The sequence below is a fragment of the Sorex fumeus genome, unplaced genomic scaffold, assembly GCF_029834395.1.
Source record: "Sorex fumeus unplaced genomic scaffold, SorFum_2.1 ptg000149l, whole genome shotgun sequence".
Lineage (NCBI taxonomy): Eukaryota > Metazoa > Chordata > Mammalia > Eulipotyphla > Soricidae > Sorex > Sorex fumeus.
Genome location: NW_026606206.1, coordinates 3,719,714 through 3,732,973, shown reverse-complemented (window position 1 = coordinate 3,732,973; position 13,260 = coordinate 3,719,714). Strand labels below are relative to the sequence as shown.

The following is a 13,260-nucleotide window of genomic DNA, read 5'->3' as shown; positions in this document are numbered from 1 at the left end:
TCTGGGAACTGAGAGCTCCCTTTGTGGCATTGTAGAAAATAACATAAAGGAAATATGTTCCCCGGGGGAGGTTGAATAATTGAGATGGAACTGGCAACAATGCCTGTTCCTATTCTTCGTACTCAGAGATAGATTTGGCTGTGTCAAAAATGATGTTTTCAATATTACTCTGGGAGTGCGCTTGCACGTTTGAGATCCTTAAACAAATTCATATCTGAGCTTCCGCATATGTGTTCAGAAATTCATCAGAGACACCTGATAAACAGCATGCAATCGCTTTTATTTGTTATTGGAGAAATAAAGCTGTAGAGAGTGCTAATACATTTTTTTTCCAAGTGGAGGGCCTAATTAGTAGTAGACCCCGTAGCAAAATTAGAGGCCCCTGATCCTAGTTTATGATTTCATAAGCTAAAATTAGACTGGAACGTAGATGTGGATTATTAATTTAATTACGTTTGCATCTGCCTGCCTCTTTTCATGGTATTGGTTAAGTTGTTGGTCGTGAATGCTAGGATTTTAAGTCTTATAAATCATTTTCTCAGAGGTGATAGAGGCAGGGGAGGAACAAAGCCGAATTTGATCATGTATGCGTACCTGTTCATCCAGCCTAACAGTAGTGATTTTCTCCCTTTGCTATTGAGTTTCCTGGTGCTTCTGTGGGAAATGTGAGGGCTACAGAGAGAATTTGCCCTTCTCCCCGCTCTCTGAGAGCTTGGCTGTGAGATTCCTAGGGCATCTGATGCTTTCCTTAGCCATTACCACTGCTGTGTAGGGAATGGAGAGACTAGAGTGAAACATTCTGTATTGATGTCACTGTAAGATACGGAGAGCGATGACCTTGAAGAGGGCTGAAGGGTAAGGTAAAGGACAGGAAGGGGCCTATTTCTAGACTTAGGAAGATCATCTCACATCGTCATTCTTTGCTTTGTAAGTGAGAATCATGCTGGGGCGGTGCTTTGTGTTGAATTCTGAAATTTCAGCATGAGTAGAGCAGTGATATCTTAGCATTGCCCCCTCTACTGAGAAGTAATTTTATTAAAATATGTTGAAACTGTGGTCCTAGGTAAGGCATATGTGTGAGGGTCGAGAGTCCCTCTTTCCACATCTTTTAGCTATTTTTAGAGAAGCCTGATATCCATATTTTTATGCGAAATATCCCAACACCCCAAATGTTAACAACTAGTTCCAGTCATACAATAAGGCAAAAAGTATATGGAGCAAGGCCCTGAAGGTAATGCAACTAAAAAAGAAGGCATGATGCGGAGTATCTCAGCTAAAGGCACTTGCTGATGGGGTTTTGGGGGGAAAAAAATCCCGTAGCCAACTTCTGCTTCAGATTGAGAGCTGTCTTCTCTATAGAGATAGTGTGGCCAGTCAGTCTGACAGAGCCATCCTGACAGAGGATTGTTAGAAGGAGGACTGGCTGGATGAAGGAGGAGGCACAGAAACTACTGCTGGCCCACCACACTTCCTTCTGGGCCCAGTTTCCCCTTTTTCTTTGTGACAGAGTAATTTGAAGTCACGTGACCCCCCAAAGAGTGTGGCTTTAACATCCCACTATTGCTTGTTCTATCAGGTACAGAGAAAAAACAGGCTGTTGTATCATAAGGAAAACGGCATTCAGTGTTCTGCAAATTCATCGGTTTCCTCAACAACCTCTTGCCTGGGGAAAGTAGTTGCGTTTTTCTTTGCATGACACTTGTTGGTCCTCTTTCTTGCAGATTCGGTGGAAATACATGATCGTGGATGAGGGCCACCGAATGAAGAATCACCACTGCAAGCTGACTCAAGTCCTGAACACTCACTATGTGGCCCCCAGGAGAATCCTCTTGACCGGGACCCCACTGCAGAATAAGCTCCCTGAACTCTGGGCTCTCCTCAACTTCCTCCTCCCCACGATTTTTAAGAGCTGCAGCACATTTGAGCAGTGGTTTAATGCTCCTTTTGCCATGACTGGAGAACGGGTACTTGTCTAAACTTTTCTTTCTTTTCTGCTATATAACGATGAATCCAAGTCTGAAGGACCCAATGATGTTAGAGGCACAGGAAACCCAGGGGGTGATTGAGGCTGTCCCTTACCTTACGAAGCCAATCTGGGTGTAGATAATGTTCTCATTCCAGGGTTCTTTTCCCATCTTAAGTAAATGAATCTCATGGTGAGCCTAGGATCTAGATGAATCTTAGATCTAGGGGTATCTAAAATAAAAATACACCTTTCGTCGTTTACTGGCAAGCTAATCAGGGTATCAGATAATGTTCTCTAACTGGCAGAATACTTAACTGCTCTGAGCGACATGGGAACATGTGTTTAGAATTTTTGTTTTGTTGTTGTTGTTGCTAAACACAGCCAAAAGAACAAAAACCTGTGAAACAAATATTTCTTCTTATAAATTTGGACTTTCTTTTCAACTGTTTACTTAATGTACGCAAAACCAAGCTGGTCTACACTAATTTTCTGTAGCCAAATGTTTTAGACTTTTGCCTGTCTCCGTTTTGTGTGTACGTAAATACCTCGCAAATCTCAGAGTAGCCATTTTCAAAGGTCTTATTATCATTCCTTCCATTGCCTTGTCTTAGAACTCCTTCATGAAAGGAGGATACGGGCCATTGCAAGAAGAGAACTGGGGACATGTCCTTTTGATTAGTGGTTTCTTAAACATAGGAATGAAAAGCCACCGAGAATGCTTTTGGGAAATACATGTTGAATCTCTTTTGGTCCTTTCATTTTTGAAGCATTAGAGGTGCATTTGCCGGTAATTAATTGGCTTGCCCATTTGTAGAAGCATTGTCAACCAACTCTGCCCCCTAGAGGTTAACAGAAGAAGGTGAAAGAGAAATCCAGGGGTTTGGGGGTTTGTCTTGTTTGTTTTTCTGGAAATGCAACCAAACTTGAACAAAATGAGAGCAGAAAAAGATCAGTGAAATGTAGGGATTCAGAACTCACTGGTGTGCTGACATGTATTAGATTTGCTCTTGCTTTTTGATTCATGGCCCCTGCTGGTCTCTTTAGTTGTTTCATCAGAAATATAGTGACCGTTTCCCCTTTACTTCTGTTCTGTCTCAGTGTTCAGTTAACCCTTAAAGTCAATCATAGCCCGTAAAATTTTGAGCTGTCAGATCGATGATCTAAAATTAGTAGTTCTTGGGAGTTTCTTGACAGAATTCAGCATCTGGACTAGGACCCCTGTGTTATTAAGCAAACGGGGAGCGTATTCCCTAAAACAGCCTTTACTTTCTTATAAAAAATTGAATTCACCTCTGGCTTTCTTGTAGGTGGACTTAAATGAAGAAGAAACTATACTGATCATCAGGCGTCTGCATAAGGTTTTGAGGCCTTTTTTGCTGAGGAGACTGAAGAAAGAAGTGGAATCACAGCTTCCCGAAAAAGTACGTCTCAAATTCAGAATTCATAGTTTCTCCCAAAATGCATGTTTTTTTTCTGCTCACAAGTTTGGAGTATACCTGCCACCTGAATGTACTTTAAAGAGCGGATTCATATTCCATTAGAGGTATCTGGAAAATGACAGAAGATTTTTTTGTTGTCGTTATTCAGGAGAAGCTAGAGAACTCGGTGCAGAGTGAAAGGAGATCTCCACATTCTTAGAGCCTGTTTTCCAAACGCTTTGTGGCAGATTTTACAAAATCATTGAACCTCATTACCTTTTAACTTTAACTTCCATGGTTTTAACATGACATTCATTTGCAACATATTTTAACTTCGGAAGTGTTTGTTTGTTTGGAAGGGCACCCCAGCAAGGCACCAGGGGCTACTCCCAGGTCTGTACTCCGGGATTGCTTCTGACAGTGCTTGGGGGACCAGATTGTCCCAGGATGGAACCCAGGCCACCTGCCTGCAAAACCTGTGCTTCAGTCACTTTTTGTCTTGACCTTAACTTTAGATTTTTGTTGTTGTTGAATTCACACATGCACACACTGCCAAGTGCTTCTGCTTTGAGACAAGTTAAGGATCGGAATTTAGGACTCATGCTACTATCAAAAGACCTAGTAAACATTTCTTGGGTTTCCCCCAAATTTATTCACTATCAGAATACATGTGATGTCACAGTTCTGAGAATAACTGGAAAATGGAATTCCTTCAAAGTGCAGCTATCTCATCTAATTATTCCTGGATGTGGTCTTTATCCTGCACCAGAAAAATTAAGTAGCTGCCAACATTTTAAGCAAACATTTTTCAGAATTTTCTTTGAACACTGACTTCTTAGGGTTTCAAATGGTTTTTGAGCCTTTAACTCCACATATTTTGGTTGGATTTGGGTATTAGTTTAATATGTTTCAAGGCTAGAGAGATAACTCGACAGGCTGACAGCATGTTTTGCATTTAGCTGGCCTGAGTTCTGTCCCCAAGCAACACTGGGAGTGACCCAGAGCCAGGAGTAGAGCCAGCTGTCACAGGTGTGGCCCCAACCCAAAAAAAACAGTTTAATGTGTTTCTGATCATATTTTGGAATTACATTTTGATTTTAAGCGTTACTCTCTTAGATTGTTTGGCATCATATATGATTTGTTGCATGAGATATTTTGAGGTTTTTTTTCCTTTAAGATGAGCCAACTGTGGAATGTTCTGTGTTGTATCATTGTACTTTTCTGTAAGCAGCTCTGTTTGTGGGGCCTGGTTGATTGATCTTGTTTCTTTTCTAAGTGGGAACTGGCAAGATAGTGTGCAAACTTGGTCACTTTGCTAAAAGAAAATTTTGTTTCCTGAAACCCAACCCACTGACGGTTGGAGAAAAATAAGAAATAAAAATGTGATTTTTATTTTATTTTTCCAGTCAAGGAAAATTAGAGACGGAATGTTGATTTTTATTTGACCTCCTGTGGTCTTTGTGTCTTGGGGAAATGCTCCCCCTATTTCTGTTTAATATGAAGCTTGGTTACTGAGGAGATAGAGTGGAGAATGAGTGCAGTGGAGGAGTGTCTGCCTTGAATGCCTTTCCAGCAGTTACTGATATTTTATATGTTACAGAGATATAGAATGCTAAGGATTCTGATTTAGTTGAATTTTGTTTTGGGGGGGGGGGGCATATCCAGCTAGGTTCAGGGCTTATTCCTAGCTCTGCACTCAGGGATCACTCATGCCTGGGCTTGGAGAACTATATGGGGTGCTGGGGTTTGATCCAGGCCGGACATATGCAAGGCAACCCCCCCGCCACCCTGCTATGCTATCACTCTAAGCCCCAAGATTTTAATCTGGGGTCCAAGGAAATAGCTCAGTGGTCCGGAATACATGCTTTGCTTGAAGAAGGTCCTGGTTTGAATCCCAAGGTCCCCCAGGGCACCTCTGGAGACTCCCGAGATGAGACTATCCCCTGAGCAACACCAGGTGTGGCCCAAAGATGAAACAGACAACTCCAATTTGCCTCATCCTTTTATTCTAGCTTTTTAAGGTAGCGCTGTAGCACTGTCCTCCCATTGTTCATCCATTTGCTTGAGCAGGCACCAGTAACGTCTCCATTGTGAAATTTGTTGGTACCGTGTTTTGGCATATTGAATATGCCACGGGGAGCCTGCCCAGCTCTGCCCTGCAGGCGGGATACTCTTGGTAGCTTGCTGGGCTCTCCGAGAGGGACAGAGGAATCGAACCTGGGTCAGCCGTGTGCAAGGCAAACGCCCTACCTGCTGTGCTATCACTCTTAAGGAGGAGGTATAAAATATAAGGTCATTTACTGAAATCTAAGATTTTATACCAACACCCCCTCCACACACACACACACACACAGACACACAAATCTAAGATTTCTTAATTTTATGCACTTATTTCCAAGTCCGTAGGTAGGCCTGACTAGATAGATAGAGAGATAGATAGATAGATAGACAGACAGACAGACATAGACAGACAGACAGACAGACAGACTCTGTCTATATATATAAATCACAGGGTGGAACTGTGTCTTGGGCCAGGGGAGAGTCCACTGGACTGGTGCAGGCTTCACATGCGGGAGCCGTCTCCAGCACTGCACTGCACGGTCCTGTGCTCTCTACCAGGTGTGCAACCCCTTCCATGTCCTCTTGTAGAAAATCCATATTACAAAAATCTACACCTTTTTTTTTTTTAGCATAAATGTCGTGGAGTGATTAGGTAAATCACAAAGCAGTTCACTGCTTAACTAAAATGTTTACTTTAGGGTTCTTTCCAACAGAGAGCTTCCTGTGTACCTTTGGGAAACCTTTTATTTAAAAAAGGGCTGGAGCGATAGCACAGTGGTAGGGCGTTCGCCTTACAAGCGGCCAACATGGCCGACCCGAGTTCGATTCCTCCGCCCCTCTCGGAGAGCCCGGCAAGCTACCGAGAGTATTCGATATGCCAGACACAGTAACAACAAAGTCTCCAATGGAGACGTTACTGGGCCCGCTCGAGCAAATCGACGATCAACGGGAGGGCCTTTACCTTTATATATGGGCTGGAGCAATAGCATAGTGGTAGGGCGTTTGCCTTGCACGCAGCCAACATGGCCGACCCGAGTTCGATTCCTCCGCCCCTCTCGGAGAGCCCGGCAAGCTACCGAGAGTATTCGATATGCCAGACACAGTAACAACAAAGTCTCCAATGGAGACGTTACTGGGCCCGCTCGAGCAAATCAACGATCAACGGGAGGGCCTTTACCTTTACCTTTACCTTTTATTTAAAAAAAAAAAAAGTACAATTACTATTAGATTTCCAAGTGCCTATCCCTTGTGTATTCTTGTGTTCTTTGTTGCTCAGGGTGTTACACTGGAGGCGTGTAAGATATTCTATAGATACTATATTAGCTATGGCTGGATAAACTTCCTTTCAGAGGTGTGGCTCTCTCAGCTTGGCCAAGGCTTTTAATATGGCGTGTCTCAGTGTTCTCATCGGAGAATTGGAAGCTAAATGGCGTCTGCCTCACAGAGTCCTTGAGAGGATTGCACGGAAGTATAATGCTCATAAAACTATGCTAGTTGTGTTGTAAGCACCCAGCTGGTGACAGCTGCCACAACCTTATTCTTCTTTCCTACTTCTGTTGTCGTTTCATTTTTGTTTCGTTTCTTTTGAAACCACTCACCCATCAGTGCTCAGGGCTTAATCCTGAGTGTGTGCTCAGGGATTGCTCCTGGTGATGCTTGGGGAACCACACGCTTTGCTGGGGACCCAACCCGGGTCAGGCTGCATGCAAGGCAAGCGCCTCTCCTGCTGTACTGTCTCTCCACCCCACCATTCCTGTCATTAACGGAGAGTTTCACTTTCCAGTACATCTGCTCTCTGGGCCTTATATTTTTTTGTGGCCCTGCCACATCTCTGTCCCTCTAAGCCTTTTACGGTGAGGGTGAAGGTTGGGAGGTGATGACTAGGAGTTTGACATATGTGTGTGGCCATTGCTGATGTGATTTGGCCGGGCATCCTTCATTCTTCATGTTTGATGTTGGGCCACACTGTTCAGCATCTGTTCCTGGCTCCTTGCTCTGAGTGACCCCTGGCGGTGCACAGGGGATTGTAAGTACTCCCAGGGATTCAAACCAAGGTCAGCAGAACATACCCCAGGCAAGTGAATTAACCTCACAGTATTATCACTCTGGCTTCTCATTTTATACTTTTTTTTTCTTTCTTAAGATTTTTTTAAATGGAGAAAATTGGCCACTTAAGTGTTTCATCCTTAGGGTTGAGAAGATTTCTTCTGCTACTTTCTGTTTATAGCCTCAGTGCGTGTCTTTGACAGCCTGTAGAAAGAGTCCAGAAAGGAACTAAGATTTACGGGCTAAATATTTTCATAGTAGTAATTCTCAGCTGTTTTAATGAGTAAGAATCAGTTAAAAATGTTTTTAAAATTTATGTATAGAATTATACATTTTGACAAAGGCGTGTTATGCTAACCAGAGCCACAGTAAAATTTCTGAACAATTCTTTATTCTGTCTCCAAGTCCTCTCCTCAGATTACTTTTTTGCTTTGTTTTGTTTGGGGCCCATATGCAGTGGTCCTCAGGACTTACCCTTGCTCTGTGCTCAGGGATCACTTCTGGTGGGGCTTGAGGACCATACTGAGTGCTGGGTTCGACCATTAAACCCAGGCCGGTCATGTGCAGGGCAAGCATCCTACCACTGTGCTAGCATTCCAGCTCCAAATTACTTTTTTTTTATTAGTGAGACACCATGAGGTACAGTTTCAGACTTACAAATTTTTGTGCTTGTGTTTCGATTATACAATGATCAAACACCCATCCCTCCACCAGTGCCCATTTTCCACCACCACGGGTCCCAGCATCCCTCCCACCCCCATCCCCCCCCATCCCACCCTGCCTCTGTGGCAAGGCATTCCCTTTTGTTCTCTCTCTCTTATTGGGTGTTGTGGTTTGCAAAAGAGGCAGTGGGTGACAATCATGTTTGGTCTAAGGTCTACTTTCAGCATGCTTCTTCCATCCTGGGAGGATCCTCCCATCCTGGGAGTCCAAGTTACTTTTTACTATAACTTTTTACTCAGACTTCGCATTCTTAGCCTCATGCAGTAAAGAATGAATTCTCTGGCTCTATAGTTTTGCCTTGTCCAGAATTTTTTTTTGAGTGGAATCAGAAAATACTCCTGATCTGACCCTTTCTAGCTGGTTTATTTCACTCAGTATAATGTTACTAAGACTCATTGAAATTGCTGCCTGTATCAATAGCATCATTTTGACCATTACTATATGGATGCACCATGACTTGATTATCCAAAATTTTGGGTGAAAATAGAAATAGCTAGATGGAAGGACTGCTTTGTCATTTGGTAAATATGTGTGTGACTTGATAACTTCCACATTGTTTTCTAAACTCTTAAAACCATTTTATAGTTCTGCCAGTAGAGTATGAGCAGGCTGCTTTGCCCACAGTTCTTGATACTATCTTTCAATATTTTGACTTGTTTGGGGGCCATACTTGGCAGGGCTCAGGGCTTACTCCTTACTATGTGCTCAGGGATCACTCCTGGTGGGCTTGGGAGACCATAGAGGATGTTGAGGGCATTGAACATGAGTTGACTGCAAGCAGAGCAAGTGCCCTACCTGCTGTCCTATCTCCCTAGTGCCTTAATTCCTTTTACACTAATGTCTAGTGATGTTGGGCATGTGCTTATTTGGCTTCCTTGTATCTGCTTTGTTAAAGTGAAATTTGGATCTTTTACCTATTTTTAAAAAAATTATCAGATTTTTTAAAGTAAAGTAAAGGCCCTCCCGTTGATCATCGATTTGCTCGAGCGGGCCCAGTAACGTCTCCATTGGAGACTTTGTTGTTACTGTGTTTGGCATATCGAATACATCACGGGGAGCTTGCCAGGCTCTGCCGTGCAGGCGAGATCCTCTCGGTAGCTTGTCGGGCTCTCCGAGAGGGGCAGAGGAGTCGAACTCGGGTCGGCCATGTTGGCTGCGTGCAAGGCAAATGCCCTACCACTGTGCTATCGCTCCAGCCCTCTTATGTTTGAGTTTCGAGATAGAAAAACCTCTCAAAAAAAATAAAATATCAGCTATCGTCCCGGTAAATTCTGTTTAGTTTTGCTGAAGTTACCTCAGGAATAAATGTGCTTTTCAGTCAGACAGAAAACTGCCATGGTTTGATAAATGCAGCTCTATCTCATAGAAAACTGTTTCAGTGAATGAATGTACAACAAACGTTAGTTTTAACAAATGAGTACTTAATAATTTAATGAGTCTAATAAAAACCTAATGAACAAGGAAATTCCCTGCCTCTTCCACCCCCACCTTAAAGCTGCTGGCATTAAATTTCTTTCTTACACTCAAGGAAAAAGCACGTTGCATAGACAAGGGATTATAGAAAATCAACTTAAGCTAGAGAAAAATAGATGATTTGATTTTTGCTCCCATTTGGAGTTGTGGATGCTGACTCTCCCCTTTGTTAATTGACATAATCAGAAATGAAAGCTCCTTGGAATTAATTAGCACTATCTATTATTTAATGTTTAGGGATGCTAAAAGTATGTGTAAAATGTCTGGAGTGATCTGGAGGTTGACCTCCCTAAAATCAATCCTGATGTTGATGTTGTCTGTGAAAAATAAAAGCTTTGGGCCAAAGAAATAGTATAAAGGTTCAGGTGCTTGTCTTGCATGCATCCGACCACGGTTCAGTTCCTGACATTGCACATGGTCCTCTGAGAACCACCAGGAATGACCCCTGAGCACAGAGCTAGGAGTTAGTGCCAAGTACCACCCAATGTAGCCCAGACATCCCCCCCCAACCCCAACAAAAAAAAAGGAAGGGAGAAAGCAAGAAAGTAAGCAAGAAGGAAGGAAGGAAGGAAGGAAGGAAGGAAGGAAGGAAGGAAGGAAGGAAGAAAAAGAGTAGTATTCAGACAAGTTTTCAACGGAGTTTGAACACTGATGCAAGTGTGGGATTTTTGTTGTTTGGCTTTTTTGTTTTGTTTTTGGGGAGATACCCCAGCAGTGCTCAGGGGTTACTTCCTGACTATGTTCAGGCATTACTCACGGGATCACATGGTGGTGCCCAGGGGACCATATGGTATGCCAGGAATTGAATTCAGTTCCGCTGCATGCAAAGCAGACACCCTACCTGCTATACTATTGCTGCGGCCCCTGCTACAGAGTTGTATGGGAGAGATAATGCCAATAGAACCACCTGGTTCATCTCTCTTAGAGGCCAATTTGATTGTTTACTAACCTAAGGATTCTCAGGATAAATTAGCATGTCCATGAGGTCACTGCCTCTGTTTTACATGTAACCTGAACAAAAGTAGCTTCGATGAACTACTACAAGCCTAACTTATTGGGACCACCACCCCTATTAAAGAGTCACAGGTCTCATTTACTACAGCTACAGAATATTTTGAGGCACTTTGATGTTTGTGCTTTTATCAGCTGTCATCACATTTTCCTTCAGAAGGGGAGGTGGGAAGCTGGAGTGATAGCACAGCCGGGAGGGCGTTTGCCTTGCACATGGCCGACCCAGGTTCGATTCCCAGCATCCCATATGGTCCCCTGAGGACCGCCAGGGATAATTCCTGAGCATCGCCGGGTGTGACCCAAAAAGCAAAAAAAAAAAAAAAAAAAACCAGAAAGGGAGGTGGGCTTGACCCAGCTGAGTTCAGGAGGAGATGAGTTTCTGCACTCTGGTCCTTGCCCCGTTGCTTTGGTTCTGTACCTCTGCTTTAGAAGAGATCAGTCTGTTCTTTCTTTTCAGCACGGAGCTCTGACTGCCTCGTCTGTGCACTGTTCTGCTCTCAGGCCAGATGGAAATTGAAGAGCTATGCCAGAAATAGGTGGCAGGGTGTGAGGTCAACAGACTCAGACGTGGCGATAAGGTCTATCCACTCTAATCAGTGACACGATGATGAAAGGCAACAGCGGCCCATCCATCTGCACAAATGATCCAGACACTCTGACGCTTCAGGGCAGGGACCACTGTGGTACACACGTGTTGGGGGTGGGGACAGTGTTTCCGATAAATGCACTGGAGAGGCATAACAATTTTACAACTTAGATTTTATTAACTGTTCTCACACAAATAGATATAAACAAATCCAGTAAAATATATAACTTTTATTGATAATTAACCTGCAGGCAGCAGTGGTACGTGTGTGCAGAGTGTATCAGACGTGCCTGGGTTCTCCTGGGTAGGTCATCCCAAGAAGAGAATGAGGATGTACGTACTCTCCCTCGGTATCTCAAGAGGTATTATGAGCTTCCCAGTATCCAAATGAAGGGATTTAGCATGATTGGATTGTGAGCTGATCAGTTGGGCAAATGGGATACACACCTGGTGGTGTCCAGCTACTGCCGGCCCTGTGTTCAGGAGTCACTCCCAGTGGAACTCAGGGACCATCAGCACCAAGATTGGAGCTGGGCCTCCTGCAGGAGTCTGCAATTCAGCCCTTTGCAAAGTCTGCAATTCAGCCCTCTGAGCTAGTATGATCTGACTTTAAGGAAAGGAATACCTCTGGCCTCCATAACGGATGAAAGGCTTAAAAGGATTTTGCAAAAGAGTGCAAGCAAAAAACAAGAAAAATAGCTTGGGATATAGCACAGTGGTAGACCGTTTGTGTTTCATGTATGAGGCTGTAGGTTTGATTCTCTACACTACGAAGAGAGAGAGAGAGAGAGAGAGAGAGAGAGAGAGAGAGAGAGAGAGAGAGAGAGAGAGAAGACAACACAAGCAGAGGTGAGCAATGGGAAAGGCCTCTTTTTTTTTTCTTGCTTTTTGGGTCACACCCGGCGATGCTCAGGGGTTACTCCTGGCTCATGCACTCAGGAATTGCTCCTGGCGGTGCTCAGAGGACCATATGGGATGCTGGGAATCGAACCCAGGTTGGCCGTGTGCAAGGCAAACGCCCTCCCCGCTGTGCTATCTCTCCTGCCCCGAGAAGGCCTCTTTTACCATTCTTCGTACATTTTCATCAGCCTTGTGATAGGAGAATGGGTGTGGAATTGAGCCCTCAATTAGATATCATCCATTTGACCCCCTGACATGTGCCCATGGGTCATCTGCCTCTAACACTTATCAGTGCTCTAGAAGTTACTCATGTCTTAAAACAGTCCTGGTACGTGCATGGAATACATTGATATAAATAAATACGTGGGCTGCCACTGGGAAACTTTCCTTGCTTAGCTTTTATTGATACAGAGGAAACACACTTGCAAAACTTCAACAACTACTTTTTGTGAGAGAAATGAAAGAGAAAATTGACTCTGTCTGATAAGGGATTGGGGAAGGTCTGCTTTAGTAGAGTTTAGAAAGTGGGGGCCCCAGGGCTAAAGACCTCCTCCTTTCCCTCTCCACCCACCACCCAGAACTTGAGAAAACTCTCAAACAAAAGAGTTTGAAGTTATTTGGAAAGATACGGACATAAACAAAGTGTAGGGGTTATGCTTACAGTTACTAACAGACAGGCCAGTGGTTTCTCCCTAAAGATGTGAAGGCACACTGATATCCCTAATCCTAATTCTGTCTCTGCCATGCCTGGCGCTCTTCATTTTATTTTTAAATTTGTATAAAGGTAACATTGGTTTATGGCATTATTTCAGTGTTAGCTATACCTCTTATAGATTGACATCTGTATATGCTTATAGGGATTCCCAAGCTTAATTGGTCTACTGTCCCCTTTGCGGGGTGTAGGGGGGTCCCTTGGCACATTTCCCCCAGAAATCGACCTTCTTTGAGCAGATAAATAGAAAGCATCTCTCACTGGCATCTGAGGCCACTGCTGCTCCTTTGGAAGAATCCAGTCACACCCATAAACTGTGTGATCCACTTGGTAAACACCGATGTTTAACCGAAAGCCCAGTTTC

General features: G+C 43.7%; 1 protein-coding gene across 3 annotated transcripts in view; it reads left to right on the top strand.

Annotated features, from left to right (window-relative positions):
• SMARCA2 (SWI/SNF related, matrix associated, actin dependent regulator of chromatin, subfamily a, member 2) overlaps positions 1-13,260 on the top strand; it is a 230,175-nt gene that overhangs the window by 84,345 nt on the left and 132,570 nt on the right. For all 3 annotated transcript variants that reach the window (XM_056106879.1, XM_056106877.1, XM_056106878.1), the window contains exons 18-19: positions 1,722-1,964; positions 3,274-3,387. In XM_056106879.1, coding sequence (XP_055962854.1) covers positions 1,722-1,964; positions 3,274-3,387 — 357 coding nt within the window. The remainder of the gene's footprint in view (positions 1-1,721; positions 1,965-3,273; positions 3,388-13,260) is intronic.